General features: G+C 45.5%; 1 protein-coding gene across 2 annotated transcripts; it reads right to left on the minus strand.

Annotated features, from left to right (window-relative positions):
• Nucleotides 1-91: 91 nt before the first annotated feature.
• On the minus strand, nt 92-12,398 carry LOC117001518 (fatty acyl-CoA hydrolase precursor, medium chain-like). Of its 2 annotated transcripts, none has more exons than XM_033069933.1 (14): nt 12,310-12,398; nt 10,529-10,721; nt 9,553-9,697; nt 8,978-9,111; nt 8,488-8,641; nt 7,167-7,268; nt 6,249-6,338; nt 6,049-6,102; nt 5,424-5,564; nt 5,253-5,339; nt 4,149-4,296; nt 2,833-2,964; nt 2,431-2,503; nt 92-2,011 (listed from the first exon to the last, which is right to left on the minus strand). In XM_033069933.1, the coding sequence occupies exons 1-14, from the start codon at nt 12,380-12,382 to the stop codon at nt 1,837-1,839; spliced, it is 1,701 nt and encodes a 566-aa protein (XP_032925824.1). In that variant the 5' UTR covers nt 12,383-12,398; the 3' UTR covers nt 92-1,836. The 2 variants fall into 2 exon arrangements, with proteins under 2 accessions (XP_032925824.1, XP_032925822.1); XM_033069931.1 differs by having other exon boundaries at nt 6,234-6,338.
• Between the last annotated feature and the right edge of the window lie 5,273 nt (nt 12,399-17,671).

A 17,671-nucleotide genomic window follows, 5' to 3' on the forward strand; every position in this document is an offset into this window, starting at 1 on the left:
TGGGGATCACCTTGGAAAAGCAATTATAGTAATTATGGATAAGTAACACACGTTAAAGAAAGAAAAAAGATGAAGGTTTTATTGACAGGAAATGAAAAACAGAACACTGATAAGAATTTCTTCAAATATAGATGCAGCTGGGAACTGCTGTGAACACTAAAGCTATAAAATAAAATGAGGTTTGGAACATAATGTCAGAATCTGCTGCTTAAATGTAGCTTATACATTGTGGCCATGGTGTTATTCCTTTCTCAAATGTTTGACAGCGTACCAGTCTTTATATCTGGGGTTTAAAATCCACAGATGGACAGAACACTTCCTCTCACACAGTCAGAAACTGCTTTGTGATTATGTGTGCCTAATAAAATACCTCCCTTCTACACAGGAGTTATACTTATGGCTTTGCATTCCCAAAGACACAGGATTTCTTCTGTCTTGTTAAGATATTTTTTATGAATGTACAAGACAGACACATTGATGCAACGAACACACCAATAACGGACATAAAGGCTGTGCCAGACCAAAGCAAGGGAAGAAATGTGTGACAGAAGTAGCAGTATGGTTGCTGCAATTAGCTGTTACTAATTGCAATACCTGGTGGGTTTCACAGGTTATGGAAAATGCATAAAAGGGTAGTGCAGATCACACTGCTTGAGATCCACTTGCAAAAGCAAGTGAAGCCAGAGGTGAGGAGGAAGAAGAAAACACCTACAAAGGATCAACATCTGCAGCAGGAGCTTGGGTGTCCCTGTGAGAGCCCCCTGGGATGTGTGGGATATGGGGCACCAGTTACAGGGGTAGCTGGAGTAGGGCTCTTTGTTTTTGGTCATGAGGAGAGCTCTCCTGCCTTCCCGGATTCCCACATTGTCCCTTTTTGTCCTGCTTGTCGTGTAACTTGGCAAGAAAGCCAGGTGACTGTGTGTGTCCTGAGTCTTGCACAGCTGTGGGAGGCTGGGGGTGCACACTGCATGCCAGCAGATCTTCTCTCGTGCAGGGAACACCGCCAGCCTTTGCTCCCTGCTCTGCCTGCATGGTCTGTCCTGCCAGCACTGCACTGGGAATTTGTCAGGAAGGGTTGAAGGACACAGAGTCATACCCCAGAAGAGTTTGTGAAAGAGCCTTAAGCCTCAGGTCTTGCACAGAAACCCAAAAGACTCATACCTGGAAGCGTTTAAGTGGAAGAAAGAAACTGGGCACATTTCTGGCTTCTTGGGTGTGACTTAACCTCTGGGAATTAGCCTCTGTTACTCAAGTGGAAGAAAAGGAAGTTCCAAAAAATCAAAGCAACATTTATTTGTGACAATTCACAAACCAATAAAACAAGTAGAGATTTTCTGTCCTCTTTTGTGAGATGGCAAACCCACCTCACAGATGTAGTTTGGTGGGTGCTCTGCTGCCTACAAGCTATTTCCAGTTAAAGAAAGCAGCAAGAGGCTCTAGGAAGGACAACTGACCATGCTCTTCTGAAAGAAGAGGGGAATAAGCATATAAAATAGTTTGACATTTATGGTATATTATGTATAGATAATTTCTTACAGATTTCAATTCATTTGCCCATTCCAACCTCATTACTAAGTTTTGATATGCACTGAGTAGGTACCATGGTCTGTTTGGACCTGGAAAGATTGTGGGGTCTTTTTCTGCTTGTCCCATCAAAAAGTGATTTTTAGTCCAACAAACATTCTGAGTATCCCTTGTTTTTCTCCTTTCACTGTGATTAGGACAGCAAATTACACAACAGTGAGTTAGAAGGTGATTATTACTCTACATCCTGACAAACTCATTTTGTTTGACTTTCCTTTGGGTTTTAAAAGTGAACTGTACCCTCCACAGCTCTTATAATTCTGTGTATTTTCTCCTTCCAGTCTGAATTTGTTTCATAAGTTGTGCCCAAAACTCCACTCTGTGTTCTTTCAGTTTCTCTGCTACCTTTTGCTCCAGGTCTATTTCCAGATATTTTTCCTCCAAGTCATACTGAGGCCAATGGACCAAGCCCTCTCCGTTGGGATTTCTGGAAATAATAGAAGGAAAAGTTAGCTCTCCATTTGCCAAGCCACTGCTCTCTGACTGCTCAGGTTCAGAGCATTTCAGAAAACTAACAGGAGCCCAGATTATGTCATTCTGGTACCTGAATAAATGGACAGTATTTTATGAAAATGTTCATCTCTGGAACAGCAAAAGAGTAATAGTTGCCATTAATTTTAGATCTAAAACTCCATTGCAGATGGAGTAACAGCTCTTAGACTTTTTTTTTCTCCTTGTGTCTGCAGGTTCTTTTCAAAGACCATTAAGAAGAGGAATTGCTGCAATATTTCTCTTAAATTCTGCCAAATTTCTAGAAACCACCATATAGGTACTGCTTCAGGCGGGTAAGTATGTTCTGGGTTACACAGACAAAACTTGAGCTGTAATTAGCATTGTAATCCTCACCCATTTTTAGCAAAGTTGGTCCAGTATCTCATAATAGTTCTGCTCAGTTTATCTTCTTCTTTTGTAGCACCTCCTGCAAAGGGAGAGAAGAAATGGCCACATTAGAAAGTAAGTAATTAGCATCAGCTATATCAGTTGCAACACTTCTACTTGTTGCCCTGAGCTATTGGAGTTTTTTCTAGGAGAGAGCTGCAGATGAATGATGTAATGAAAAGTATCTACTACTGAAGACAGAAAATGTTCTTGCTCATAATAATGCTTATGATATATAAATTATGTTTGTAATATATATAATGTTTATAATGATTATAAGAGAGAAATTCTATTCTAAAGACCTGCAGTAATTAAAAGGAGTAATAACAAAGTTTGAAAAGGAATATGGAGTAAGCATGGGTACATCACCAGCTAAGAATGGCTTTCCAAAGACAAAGGGAATCTCAGCTCCATGATCTGCTTTTACAAACGCTGGTACCAAACCATCCAGTGAACTTGCTCGATGTTGGAATTCATAAAAGTAGACTGGGTTACCAGCATCTAGAGGATACAGAAAATTACTGGTTTGAGAGCTGAAAATATCTGCTCCAAAGATGATAAGCTTTTATTAAGAACTGTTCTGGTTACAGTAATTTCACGACTATAAGGCGCACCCTTTTGACTAAATTATTTCCCCGAACCCGGAAGTGCGCCTTATAGTCCGGTGCGCCTTATCTGGCGGACAAAGTTGCGAAATTTGCCAAAATAGAAGTGCGAGCCGCGATGGGGGGGCGGTGCCGTGGGAGCGCCGAGTCGCGAGGTGGGGCGGGAGCGGGTGGCCACAGCTGGCAGGAGCCAAGAGGGGAGGGAGGGAGCCAGCGCCGGCCCTGGCCTGGGCGGAACAAGAAGCCGGGCGGCGCCACCACGGGCGTGGGGGGAACGAGAAGCCGGGTGGTGCCGGCCCCGGCCCGGGCGAGGGGGAAACGAGAACCTGGGCAGCCCTGGCCCGGGCGCGGAGGGAACGAGAAGTGCGAGCCTGCAACAACCCCGAGCAGAGCCCGCCCAGCGGCGGCATCGGAGCAGCAGTGGTGAAGGCCCTGTGGCCACCAAAAGGTGGCCCCGGCGGAGCCCCCGCTGCCGCCGAATCGTGGCGCTGGCGGAGCCCCTTGTGGCCGCCGAATTGCAGTGCTGGTGGAGTCCCTGCGGCCGCCGAAAAGTGGCGACAAGTGGCGCAGCCCCGGGGAAGCGGAGAGAAGCGGCGTGGCCGCCGGCCGCGGGCAAGCAACGGGAACCGCTGCTGCCACTGGCCGCAGGGAAGCCAGGACGCAGCGTGGCCGCGTGGTGGGAGCCGGGTGCAGTGAGCCGTGCCAGCCAGCGCCAGGGGCGGGCGGGAGTGCCGGGGCACACTGCACGGGGAACGCGCCTGGGGCTGCATTTAAAGGCTACACCGATCTTTGAAAAATATTTGCAAATTGAGTACCTCCCAGCAATTTGTCACTTTGTTGGGCACTGCGTGGCTCCTCTCTGCAAAAAAAAAAAGTGCGCCTTATAGTCCGGTGCACCTTATGTGATCTACAAAGTGTGCCGGCTCCCGGGGGGTGCGCCTTATAGTCCAATGCGCCTTATGGTCGTGAAATTACTGTAAATGAAAACACTGCCAGTTCTCTGGATAGTGAAAAGTGCTGCACACTGTCCACACCTCCCCCACATAGAATTCTACAGTTGTTCTGAAGCTGCTGAGTTACCTCTGTGGTGTCTGGCCACATCCACAGATGAGATGACAAAGTAGAGATCTCCCATTGCATCCAGGACGCCATCTCGGATCTGAGCAGGGCTCTCTGCATCCCCAATGTACTCCTTGTACACTCTGTCAGCAATTTCAGACGCAGGGCCCTGAAACAGCAATAAAAATTACTCATAATGATAATGAACATTATCAGCAGTGAGTGAGTTAGCATCTGCACATCCCTGGCTAATCCCCAAACATCACCTTTCAGAGAAAATCCTCAGCTGTGTCAGAGTGTGGCTCAGAGCTCAGGATTGGAGTTACACAGCTATGGGTACAGGTGATCTCAGGGAAAAGAGGGGTGCAGGATCAAAGGATCAAACACCTTAAACAGTCAGTGGTGCTGATTGTTCTCTCTGCTGTGAAAACAACCCTCATAACAGCAGAGAAATCCTGCTGGTTTTCATAAAATCCATTGATTGTTGTAGATGACTGTAATTCCTCCTGTTCAGAACAAGCCTGGGCTCTGCATTTCTAAGTTCATGGTGGATGTTTGTGCCACTGAATGATCCCTTGCAAGGATCAGTACCTTGATTCTTACCTCTTGGTCAGTATTTTTCTATGGAGCAGTTTCACGAGAGCACAAAGGCACCACGAAGCCAAGAGATTTGTAAATTACAGAGAAGCAAAACCTCAAGAAAGCTGAACATAGGTGTCAGTGCACCCTAAACCTCTCGGGCTTTCCTTTGCAGTGCCCAGCTACTGCTGTAGGAGGTTGTGTCCCATAGGTCTCCTGTCATGCCTGCTGGTACTCTGCGTGTCCTGCATAACCTGGGGGTATCTAAAATGTCTCAAGAGACCTGTGTTTAGGTACCTGCATCACTCCTGGATTCCCACAGAACTCCTTTTTAAGAAGATGGAGGGCCATTTAGGCTGGAAATTTAGAGAGTATTTTCAGTCTCTAGAGGTAACGGGAATGCAGCACATCTCTGCCCATTTCTGCCCCAATTCAGGGAGCTGTCCAGCACAATGGCATTTCCCTGTGAAATATGTCCCTCTAGGGGTAAAAACAGCCAGACCAGCAAAGCAGCAGCACTGGATTATTGTGAAAATGATCTCTTACCTTAAGTATTTTTTTCAAGTTGGCCTGTAAAATTTGATGTGCAACATCTTTATCCAGACCATCCACAAAAGGAGGGTATTTCATAATCTGTGTGATACAGAGAATCATACTTACTAAAGAGACTTTTATTTACAAAATGATGTTTAAATAACAACATTTTAAGTGTCTTACCATAGGAAGTCCCCATCCAAATTCACAATTATTTACTCCTATTATGTATGGGACCGTAGTGATTGATTTTTCAGATAGTAATTCCCTGGGACTCTTGGGAAAAAATACACCATCTACACATGAACTGATGAAAAAGAAATCCTGAACAAAAGGGGAAAAAAAGGAAAAGAAAGCTTAATTAATATATTCATTTTGCTTTTAAAAGAAGTTCAAATTTAACTGCAGTTCCAAAGTGAAGCCAAATGAAAATTAGAAGAAGTAATGGTATCCAAGCCATCTTAACATTTTCTCTGACTGATTTTCTGCCCTAGTCAGGAGATTCTGTGATGATTAACATTATATTTCTAATATTTGTGAAACATAAATCATTATGTTGAATTTACATCTTTTTTTTTTAGTTCAATATGGCCATGGATGCGCAGAAGAGTGGAGAAAAACAATTTCTGTATGGAAATTTCAAAGGCACATAAGTACTGTGATAAGAGCTTTTTAGTAGGACGTAATATATAATTTGATTTTGAGGCTCTCCAGAATGATCTGTGCCATTTTCTTTTCCTTGCCCTGGTAGAGCATGACAGTAAACCACAGAGAGCTCCAAGTGCATGCAGAATGGAAGGATAGGAACCTGTTCACACTTTCCAGATGAGTCATTGCTGCAGAGCTGCAGTGTTGTCATGTCCTGAAAAAGTAAAAAAAAATCAAACTTTACATCCACTTCAGGTCCTGCTAATATTACAGCACACAGAGTATTCTCTGTTATGAAAAAGTCTGAGATGTCATTTAATGCAAGAAGTATAAAATTTCACCTACCATTTTCAGTGTTACCTGTATTAGTTCTTCTTCTGTTTTTCCTCTCAAGCATTCAACCATTGCAGCTGAACTGGATTTTTGACAGCCAGCGACAGCAGCAATTTTCTGCAAGCAGTGAAAACAAACAGTTTTGGGCACATTTCCTCTCTCTGGCTCTATGAGACACCGAGTTCAGCAGAAGCAGCCAAAGCTCCTGCACAAGAGTTGCTGGAGCCTGGCTTGTCCCAGCTCCAGAGGGAGGGCACTGGAAGCCCTCACAGTCCTTCACACCACAGACTGGGCAAAAGGAAAAAAACCTCTGCCTCCAGATTTTTTTGATACAGAAATATTCTAAGACAATTCTGGCAAATAATATGATGGACTGAAACAGCTGGGTGGCATAAAGGAGTTGGAGAATAAACCATCTGCAGGGTAACAGAGAGCATATTCTATCACTCTTGCTGATGTCTTTTTGGCTGGAGCAAGAGCTGTCATTAGAGAGAGCTGTCTATTTTATGTGCCAGGTTCCAGGTTCCTGGAAATTGTTCCTTGTAGTTGAAGAGAAAAGAAAGGGATGGAATCTGGTACTTCTCAAATTTAAAAAAAACCTGAATAAAGTCTTGTTTATTTGCCCACTACAGGCATCAAACAGGAGGGGAAGAGAAGTGTATTCTGAGTCCGATACCATTTTCCAGCCAAAAAGTACAGGTTGACTTTTCTCGAAGACACTACATATTATGATATTCCTTTACATTTCATTCTTCTCTCTTTGTGGATATTTGGATGTTTGAAAAGCAACACATCATTAAACGTACTATTTGCACACAGAAATACTGTCTTCAATGACTATTTTGTTTCACAAGGAAAAAAACATGTTTCTAGATATTGGACTGAACAGTTTAAGATATGCAAAACTATCTGGAAAAAGTAATTAAAATTACCACAAATACCCACTTGTGCTTCCTCCTTAGGCTGGTCAGTGAACAAGCCCAGGCTTACAGTACCACTCTCTGAAATGGCCTTGTGGAACAAGCCCTTGGCCAGGGGAGATACAACCTGTGAAAAAGCAAGAACAAGCATGACAAGCACTGTGTTCCACCCAGGGATTTCAGATTTCAGTATCAGTACTGGGCATTTGGAACATTTTGAAAGCCCATGTGGCAGGAGTGTTCCTGTGTAGCCTCTGACTGCAGTCCAGCTGTGTGCTTTGGCAGCACTCGCAGGGATGAGGAGCTCAGCTGCCTTTCCCCTCCAACTGCACTTTGCTTCCAGCTCTTCACAGTGCCACACTGCAAGCCAGGTACAGCCTGAATGTGCCAAAGGCAGTCTGGCTGTGCTGGAGGAGGGCAATAAGGAGCTTTTGGCCAGAGGAAACAGGGGTTTGTATCCCAGGTACAATAACCCTGGTTTGGCTGTATGATCTGTACCAAAGTGCGAGGGACTGGAGAAGGAGAGTGTCACAGCCAATGTACAGTAATTTCACGATTATAAGCAGCACCATTTTGACTAAAATTTTGGTCCAAACCCAGAAGTGCAGCTTATAATCAGGTGCGGCTTATATATGGATGAAGTTCAGAAATTTGCCAACCTGGGAGTGTGAGCCTAGAGCAGCCCCGAGCCGATCTGAGCCTGCCCGGCCCTGGTGGGGCAGCGGCGATCCGAGCCGAGCCAGCAAACCCCACGATCCTGCCATTCTGTTACTATTTGGCAACTTTGTGAAAGTTTCACGTGGATCCTCGCTGCGAACCAAAGTGCGGCTTACAATCTGGTGCGGCTTATAATCGTGAAATTACTGTACTCTGTGTTGGAGTAAAGGTTTTACACAATCACTGGGTCGCAAACTTCAGGCTACTTCAGCCATCAGCACTGTTCACCTTGATCAGTTTGCACAAGTGGCTGTCAAAGCAAACAGAAAATGGGCAAGAGTCCACAACTCCTCTTAAAGGATTCTTACCATGAGATTAGACTTCGAGGATTTTTTATATTGGAAAAAACCCCAAACCAACCAGAATTTAAGTCAGCAGATGAGTAATAACATTCTGTTACTTAATTACAACTTTTGTGTATGAAAATTACACATTTTTATCAATCAAAATCTGTATTGTATTGCTGTGCTGTTGCCTTGTTGTTGTATCGAAGGCCCAGGTGATGTGTCACTGTAACACCGTCCCTTTTCTCTCACTGACTTCTCACGTAGATACTGAAAATGAATGGAGGTTTTTTTTTTCCCCATAGTAATTAAAATAATTAAAATTCAATATTACTGTGAACTTACAAGAGCACCAACACTGATTCCTCCTGCAGATTCTCCAAAGATAGTGACAGATTCTGGATCTCCTCCAAAATGTATGATATTTTCCTGAATCCACTGAAGAGCTGCTACCTGGTCTAAATATCCCCAGTTACCTCGGGCATGCTCATCACCAGTGCTGCAGGGAGAGAACAGATTTGCTTAAATGCCCGATGCAAGCAAAAAGGCTGAGGAAAATACAATCTGTGTTGTGAGAAATCATCTGCCATTCTCCACACGAAACTTCTCAATACAGCTGACAAACGAATGGCTCAGAAATCTCTAAGATTGGAGCAGCAACCCCACAAGAACAGATCTGGAAGCTGCCTTGGGACTGGGAATTGTCCCCAAATCTTGCAGATACAGTTCAGAAATGTTTCTTTGCATAAGCAAGTCTTCTGCACTTCTCTCTACAAAGGCTTTGCACAGATCATTTTGGAAACCACTTAGGAAAAACTGAGATGAACCATCTTACCTAAAATATCCAGTAATCCCTAATCTGTACTGAATTGTTACAACCACCACGTTGTCAAAGGCTGCTAATGCTGAGCCATCGTATGATGAAGCTGCTCCAAAAACTAATCCACCTCCATGGATCCACACTAAGACCTGGAAAAACAGGATCAACCCAGCACAGGTATGAGCTCCCAGTCATAAAAACTAAATAAAACCCAAGATATAATATTTTGTGCTGTTTCACTCCTGATTCTTGCAGATCACATTTCACAAATGGTAGAAATCTTCTGAATCTAACACCTGCAGACTTACAAAATGGCATTGATTTTGTTAAATGTCTACACTGTGTCAATGCCCTGTGACTTTGGACAGATCATTTAGATTAAATCAAGCACTGCTTAGCTAAAATGCCAGTACAATTTTACTTGTAAAATAAGATTTTGTGTCTCTTCTTAATTTCAGCTAATATTTGCTGGGGCAAAGCATGTAAGTTGATCATCACTACAAAACTGCCCCTGCACGTGTGCTCATGGCACAGGCTGAAGGTTTGCTGTCAGATAATTTTGCTCAAGGTGTTAAAAGGATTTTGCTTACAGGCAGCTTCTCCTGTTTTCCTGTAGGAACAGGTGTGTACACATTTAGGTACAAGCAATCCTCAGATACTTGGAGACGAACTTTTTCTTTTCTGTTGGTAATCATGTCTGAAAACATCTGTCCTTGTTCTTTGTTCTGTAGACACCTGAATAAATGAAAAAGTAACAAGCAACAGAATTAACTAAAACATGAAACCCATGAAGAGAAGCTTTTTTGTTGTTTTTGTTGTTTTGTTGTTTTTCCACAACAAAGTGCCAACCAGAAAGTGATCTCTAGCACATTTCTAGATTGGTATCAACTGCAAACATAGCATTTTTTTGTTTTCAATATATTTTCTTCCTTTGACCTGTCCTTAATAAGATCTGTAAAAATAAAGCCACTGCAGTATACAGTGACATGCAGACACAATTTTGCATGTCTCAAAATATCACAGAAATGTATCAGCAAATACATATGGCTATAAATTACTTCAATGAAAATATAAATTAATCATTTACATCTCCAATAAGTTTTTATGTTGCAATGGTAGATATTAGCCTCGATACACTAAACAAGGGCAGTAGGACAATGGGAGTGAGACATTTACAATGTAGATTAGAATTGCTCTGCATGTCTTATGTGCCCTTTTAAGCACTTGACTCTGCATTTTTTCCCTAATGTTGTATTCCAACATTTCCTCAGCTTCTTTCTGTCTCTGCTCCAAAGATTGGTAAGTGATGGCCAAGTGCTCCTGAGCCAGAGCATTATCTGTAAAGTGCTGCTCCATCTCAGTTTGTCACTGAGAACATGAAACAGCAGCTTTGGTCAAGAGAGCAGCTCATAAAGTGTCCTCAGAAATGCATCCACTAAAACAGCTGCAGGTGCAATGAGAGGGCACCGAGGAATTTCTCTTCGTGGATGGATGGCACTGTGTGTACATCAGTGTCATGGAATTGCATAGGGGATAACATTTCTAAAAGTTTTATCACTGCCTTACATTGGTGGGTAGGAAGTGGCATCTCTGACACCTTCCCATGGCTCTGGTGGCTGGGGTTCAGAAAACCTCAGTGATCCAACCGGAGGCTTAGCAAAAGGAAGTCCCAAAAAGATGTTTACAGTCCTCTCAGCTGTGTCCACATTGAATTGGTACCCTCGGACTCTCCCATATTTGGTCTCTGCTTCTGGTTGTTCTGTGGGACAGGAGCACAAAATTACATAATTGGTCTGTTGGTAAGTAACTGCTAGATTTGCTACTTAAAGATACAGCTTTTGTTTACTTAAACGAGTAGTTTTTATACATAAAACTTCAACAAACTCTAATCAATTTTAAGAGTACACTATTCTAATCTGCTATTTTATTTTATGATTTTATTTTACTAATTTATGTTACTAATTTGATTACTAGTGTTTACTCATTTAAATTTTAGATTTACTGATTTATTCTGACACTTTTATTATACCTTTATTAAATCAGTACAGCTGACATTATTTCAGCCTTCATTTTGCTTGATCTGTATGTACAATCTCCTTCAGGCATATCATATGTATTGTCTTACCACATAAACATTAGTGGTTGCATATAGATCTTAATCTTTTTTTGCCTTGGGTTGTTAGATAAAAACCCAGTAGATTGCTCTCATGCAGAAAAGACAATGAATGGAGAAAATCTATTCCAGACCCTTGACAGTATATACAGCCAAAAGAAAAAGCTTCTAACATACCTTAAAAAAATCTGGCACAAATAATCCTGTTAACATTTAAGCAAGACTCATTTCAAGGTCTGTGTCAAAGTTCTAATATCAAATTACAGACGTGGTACTGTGCGTGCTTGGCCTCAGCAGGCAACATTTTGGGACAGGGATCTGATTTTGCTATTTGCAAAGAAGGCAATTAAGACAAATGACTGAAAGTAAATTAAAAGTGAAATGAACTCTTTGCTACTGCAGCTCAGATTGTGTGCCTGGCTCTGCCCAGGGAATGTTTCCATCTTAACCCAGGGTTTATGCCCAGCTCTGGCCAGGGTTTGTCCCAGTTCTGCCCAGGGCTTGTTTCCAGCTCAGCCCAGGGTTTGTTTCAAGCTCTGCCCAGGATTTGTGCCCAGCTCAGCACAGGGTTTGTGCCAGTCTCAGCCCAGGGTTTGTGCCAATCTCAGCCCAGGGTTTGTTTCCAGCCCAGCCCGGGATTTGTGCCAATCTCAGTCCAGGGTTTGTGCCCAGCTCAGCGCAGGGATTGTCTCCAGTTCAGCCCCAGGTTGGTGCCCAGCCCAGCCCAGAGTTTGTGCCCAGCTCAGCCCAGGGATTTTGCCCCGCTCAGCCCCAGGTTGGTGCCCGGCTCAGCACAGGGTTGGTGCCCAGCTCAGCCCAGGGATTGTGCCCAGCTCAGCCCCGGGCTGGTGCCCGGCTCAGCACAGGGTTTGTGCCCAGCTCAGCACAGGGATTGTGCCCAGTTCAGCCCAGGGTTTGTGCCAGTCTCAGCCCAGGGTTTGTGTCCATCTCAGCCCAGGGTTTGTTTCCAGCCCAGCCCGGGATTTGTGCCAATCTCAGTCCAAGGTTTGTGCTCAGCTCAGCACAGGGATTGTGCCCAGCTCAGCGCAGGGATTGTGTCCAGCTCAGCCCCCGGTTGGTGCCCAGCCCCAGCCCAGGGTTTGTGCCCAGCTCAGCCCCAGGTTGGTGCCCGGCTCAGCACAGGGTTTGTGCCCAGCTCTTGGGTGGCACAGGGAGGCAGCCGCTGGTGCCCTCTGGCCCTACAGGACCAAAGGACAGGTGCCCCGGTGTTTACCTGCCGCCACCAGCGCCGTGCCCCCGACGAAGAGGATGCAGGCCAGCAGTGCTGTGTCCCTCGGCGATGCCATGGTGCCACTGGCTCCGGCCCCGCAGGCTGAGGCTTTAAGGGCTCGCCCAGAGCCGCCTTACGCAAGGCAAACACGGAAGGGGCGCGGGAGCGCTCGGGCTGCGGGCCAGGAGCGGCACCGCTCGGAACGGAGCCCTCCTGCCCCTCGGGGCTCCGGCTGCCTCCCCACTGCTCCTTCCCAGTCTTACAGAGTCTGAGACCCAGCTGTGCGAATCTCAGACCCAGCTGTGCGAATCTCAGACCCAGCTGTGCAGCCAGCCGCGCGCTGACCGGGAGCGGTGTCCTGCTGCAGCACAGGTTGGGACAAGGACCGGAGGGTTCCTCACCCTGCCCTGCAGAGGCCAGGAAGGCTCCGGGATTCTGCTTTAGTACATTCATGCCATTTTGGTATTAAGATCTCAGTGTAAGAAACACAATATAGCCACCAATACCCCTGAAAAGTGTACCTTTACTGAAATATAGGTTGTATTATTTTTATTTTCATAAAAGTGTATTTTCTGACAAAAAAAACTAATATCAGAAAAATCCCAGCTTTTACTCAGGGTGCAGGTGACAGCTGTCACTCAGTTGTGTGTATTCAGGGATGTTTGGTATAGTGTTGTAATACAGTTACAACAATAAAGAGGTGAATCATCAGCTTTTGTAATGTGGGAGAAATATTAAAGGGTGGTATTTGGGTGGTAACTAAATATATCTAATGCCTGTAGAAAATCCAGGGGATTTATTTCAAGTCCTTTCACGTCCATAATTAAAGGATGATATGAAAAGAACAGAATAGCTGAATAGAGATTTTCTGCTCACATTAACGAAGAGGTTGTGTTGTTTTTATGCAGGTATTAGGCTCTGCCTTTTTCTTATTTTTCTTCCCTGACTCAGTAGCTCTTGCCCCAGAAAGGCAGTTTTGTAATTTCAGATCATGGGAATTCTCAGTTGTCAGAAAGAGCATTTCAAAGAATCATATGGTATGACCACAGAACAGTTTGAGTTGGAAGAAATGTCAAAGCTCTACTCATCCCACCTCTGCCATGGGCAGGGACACCTCCCACTGTCCCAGGCTGCTCCAGCCCCAGTGTCCAACCTGGCCTTGGGCACTGCCAGGGATCCAGGGGCAGCCACAGCTGCTCTGGGCACCCTGTGCCAGCCCTGCCCACCCTGACAGGGTGGAATTTCTTCTGCAGATCTGATTTAAACCTACCTTCACTGCTTTGAAGCCATTCCCCCTTGTGCTGTTGCTACATGCCCTTGGCAAATGCTGCTCTCCATTTTTCTTTTTGGCTCCCGTGGGGTACTGCAAGGGGCTCTAAGGTCTCCCCAGAGCCTTCTCTTGTCCAGGCTGAGCAACCCAGCTCTCTCAACCTGTCTCCACAGGAGAGGTGCTCCATTTCTACAGATGCATTTCTGCTCACACCTCTCTTTACAGCTCAGTGGGTTACAAGACCCAGAGTTTAAATTAGTTTTGCACATTATGCATCTGTTAACCCTGGGTGTGGTGTCTGTGCTTGGGCACTTTACACTCCAAACGTTGCTTTTGTACTTTACTCCTAATCTTCCTCTGTGTATGTGCACAGGTGAGATTTACAGCCCCTGGAGATAAACCCCAGTCAACTTTAACCTGGCTGCTCACAGAGCAAACTGTTGGCAGGCACTGCAGGTGATGCCATGCAGTGCATGCTGTGTCTCCAGCCTGTGCTGTGTTTGTGATGGCCCCTGAGCTCTGCCCCAGTGCAGCTCCTGAGGCTGAGGGCACAGCCAGTGCTCACTGTGCACTGGCAGAAGGGAAATGCTGTAAGTCTGAGCTCCTGAGAAAAAAATGAGGTGAAAAACTTGGGTGCAGAATTACAATGAATTGTGGCTCTATAAGTGGTCAGTGGCAGACTTTTTGCCTTGATTCTCAAGAGGGACACTAAAGGTCAATAAAACTGGTCTGGGAGTAGTCTGCACTGCTTGAATGTACAGTCTGTGCAGTAATGATAGATGTGTGCATGGTCTAATGCAATTAATGGCACGGGGCCTGGGGTACCAGTGATGGAGCTGAGAATAAGTTATCTTTTACCTCTATCTGTGTGATGAAGGTTTCTGAGACACCTCAGAAGCACTGCACAGGAGTAAACTTTGCCCTCTTGTTTGCCTGCTTGAGTGCTGCTGTAAATTCTCTCACTATCTCCTCTTACCTTGGACTGCTTTGGTTCCTGGCAAGGGAATATTGTTTCCATGCAAGGTGGAACTGCAAGAATCCCTCCTTGTGGCTCAGCTCCCACACTGGTGGGAGTTCATGCCTCAGCTCACTTGTGACCCACAAGCTGCAGGAGGGGTCCTTTGCTGCTGTACTGTACCTACTGCTCTCTCCTTTTGCTCTAACAAACTTTATTTCCAAAACCAATTTATCTTCTATCTCCTGATTTTACTAGACTCTATATATTCCCATTTACAGTAATTTCATGATGATAAGCCGCACCATTTTGACTAAAATTCTGGTCCGAAACCGAAGTGTGGCTTATAATCAGGTGCAGCTTATATATGGACAAAGATCAAAAAGTTGCTGTCCTAGTTTGGAGGACAGGTGGCTGCTGAGAAAGGCAGGAGCTTCTCTTTGAAATGGAGAATGTAAACCCCCTCCCTCCAAATTATTATAATTTTGAAATCAAGGGGCTTTCAGGCAAAGATATGGGAATTAGGAATAACAGTTCTTTACTAGGGAAATTAAAATAGAAATACAGTACTACAAAGAAACAAACTCCAAACCCTGACAAAGTCAGAATACAACCTGACACCCCATCAGGCAGGGTGTTGGTAGCAGTCCCATTAAATGGTGGCTGCATCCTCCTGCAGTGATAGATGTGATTCAGTTGAAGCAGTGCTCCTGTACAAGGTGCAGTTTCCCTCCAGAGCTCCAGTGGTGATGTGGAGAAATCCGGTTTTCCTCTGGAGTCCAGTGGAGAAAGGGGCTCCCTTAGTGTCCCAAACCCTCTGTTTTTATCTTGGTAAGAAATATTGAGCTCTTCCCTCTGGCTGGAGCAACTTCCAATGGGATGCAGTAATTTTATCAGTCACACAGTGGGACTCAATGGCCATTAGCAGAAAATGACTTGTTGAAGGAAGGATGGGTTGTGAAAAGATAAAGAACAATGCCCTGCCTGGTTTCAATGGATGAGCCATTAGCAGAATATCTCCCACGGAGATAAGGATCACTGTCCCCACCCTCAACAGATGGTGATGGAATAGATACCTTTTATCACACTCTGTACTGTAACATGCGGCGTGTAATCAGGTGTGGCTTATGTATGGACAAAGAATGAAAAGTTGCTGGCACCCGGAAGTGCGGCTTATACTCAGTACGGCTTATAATCATGAAATTACTGTAATTTCCTTTTATTTCCCCCCTTCATTACTATTTTTATTCCAAGCTTTTCTCTTCAATTTTTGTTCTACTCACTCCTTCTTTGTTAAGTACCCACTCTGCAAAAAGTCTGAGCCCATATCCCATCCACAGGCTTAGAGAAGCAGCTATTCTGAAACTATTACATGTGCAAACCAGTTTCTGCCAACTCTCCCATCTTACTTACAGTAAGATAACAAAAAATGGGATTTTTGATCCCTACAGCCTTGTCTGGAGATACTTTGGTGAATCTGCAAGCATGACCTATATGCTTTGAAAATGTGGAGAATCTTACCCCAGTGACACAGACTGGACTTGTAGAATCTGAGGACAGTGCTACATACCTGGTGAGTACAATTCTTGAATCCTGTTTAACATTAATTTAAAGAGACTTTTCAGCTTGCCCCCAGTCAGTGAATGCATAAGTCAAGGGTCAAAGAACCCTGCCACACGATGACCTTTGCCTCTTTGTACTTTAATGAACTTGTCTTGATTTCAGTAGCTGAAAAAAATACACAAATATCACAGCCCCTGCTGGGGATTCAGTTAAACTACAGAATATAAAACTTAGAGCAAGAGCCTCTGAAGCTTGGACACTTCAGAGACTGTGAATCTCATCTCAGGAGGGCTCAGGGATAAGAGCATCACAGTGCTTATCTCTACATAGACATGAGTAAGATCTTCTGACATTTTCCACTGTGATTTATTTTTGGTACTGGCCTGTGCAGGGAAATCAGTTAAACCACACTTCTCTGCATAGACAAGATGAGCATGTATTCTGTGCACACCCATGCAACACTGCCCGTTTATTTCCCTTTAAAGGAGGTGGCACAGACCTCAAGGATTTATGCAATGAAGATTTAGCAAGGCTGTTTTGAAACTATATTCCCCTCACACAACAAGGGAACTAAAGCAAAAAAGCAAGGACAGATGCTTAGGAGGAAGTTCTGCTTACCAAAACTGCAGTGGTAAAAGTCTCACTCTGCTCCCGAGTTCTGCCTGGCAACAGAACTTGGGCTAGAAGATGTAGAAAATCCCAGCATACTTCTTCTAGTAAAGTACAGTAATTTCACGAATACAAGCTGCAGCAATTTGACAAAAATTTTGGTGGAAACCCGGAAGTGTGGCTAATACTCGGAGGCGGCTAATATGTGAATAATTTTCTGACATTTACAACCCCAGACGTGCCAGCCAGGGCACCGAGCCAAGCACCTGCCAGTAAAAGCCGGCATTCCGTGATTGTTACAGTGTTACTGTGTTGCCGTGGCTCCTTGCAGGCAGCACGGGGGGCGGGGAGAGAGGCAGGAGAGCTCTCTTCTTCCCTCTGCCGCAGCCCAGGGGAGAGACGGGGGGCCCCGCGCCGCCATTGCCGCGGTCCGGGGAGGAGGAGGGGAGCCCGCGCCGCCATTGCCGCGGCTCGGAGAGGAGGGGGGGAGCCCGCGCCGTCATTGCCGCGGCCCGGGGAGCCGACGGGAGCCCTGCGCCGCCATTGCCGCGGCCCGGGGAGGAGGCGGGGTGCTCTGTCTCCGCCCGCCGCGGCAGGAGCAGGGAAACTCCGTCCCGGCCCGCCGCCGGCACCACGGGCGCGGGAAAGCTCCGTCCCTGCCTGCCACCGCGGGGCAGCGCCGACCCAGGGTGACCGAGCCCAGTGGCAGCGGCGGCCAGCCCCAAGCGGCAGCGCCGGGCTGGGCCACCTGGCCCCGTCAGCAGCCCCGAGCGGGCCGAGCCTGCACAGCCTTAGCTCAGCCAGTAAATCCCGCCATGCCGCGGTTCTGTTACTATTTGGCAACTTTGTTGCACACGGGTCCTCGCTGCGAACAACAGAGCGGCTTATATTCGGGTGCGGCTTATTTATGGACAAAGAACGAAATGTTTGCCAACACCCAGAGATGCGGCTTATACTCAGTGCAGCTT

Source organism: Catharus ustulatus, chromosome 11 (assembly GCF_009819885.2).
Source record: "Catharus ustulatus isolate bCatUst1 chromosome 11, bCatUst1.pri.v2, whole genome shotgun sequence".
Lineage (NCBI taxonomy): Eukaryota > Metazoa > Chordata > Aves > Passeriformes > Turdidae > Catharus > Catharus ustulatus.

Excerpts from the sequence above, each read along its gene's own strand:
- LOC117001518 (XM_033069931.1), bottom strand. The coding sequence starts at position 12,382 with ATGGCATCGCCGAGGGACACAGCACTGCTGGCCTGCATCCTCTTCGTC. Across the intron at positions 10,722-12,309 it reads CACGGCGCTGGTGGCGGCAG|AACAACCAGAAGCAGAGACC; the intron begins GTAAACACCGGG and ends CCTGTCCCACAG. Across the intron at positions 6,339-7,166 it reads AGCCTAAGGAGGAAGCACAA|AAAATTGCTGCTGTCGCTGG; the intron begins GTGGGTATTTGT and ends CACTGCTTGCAG.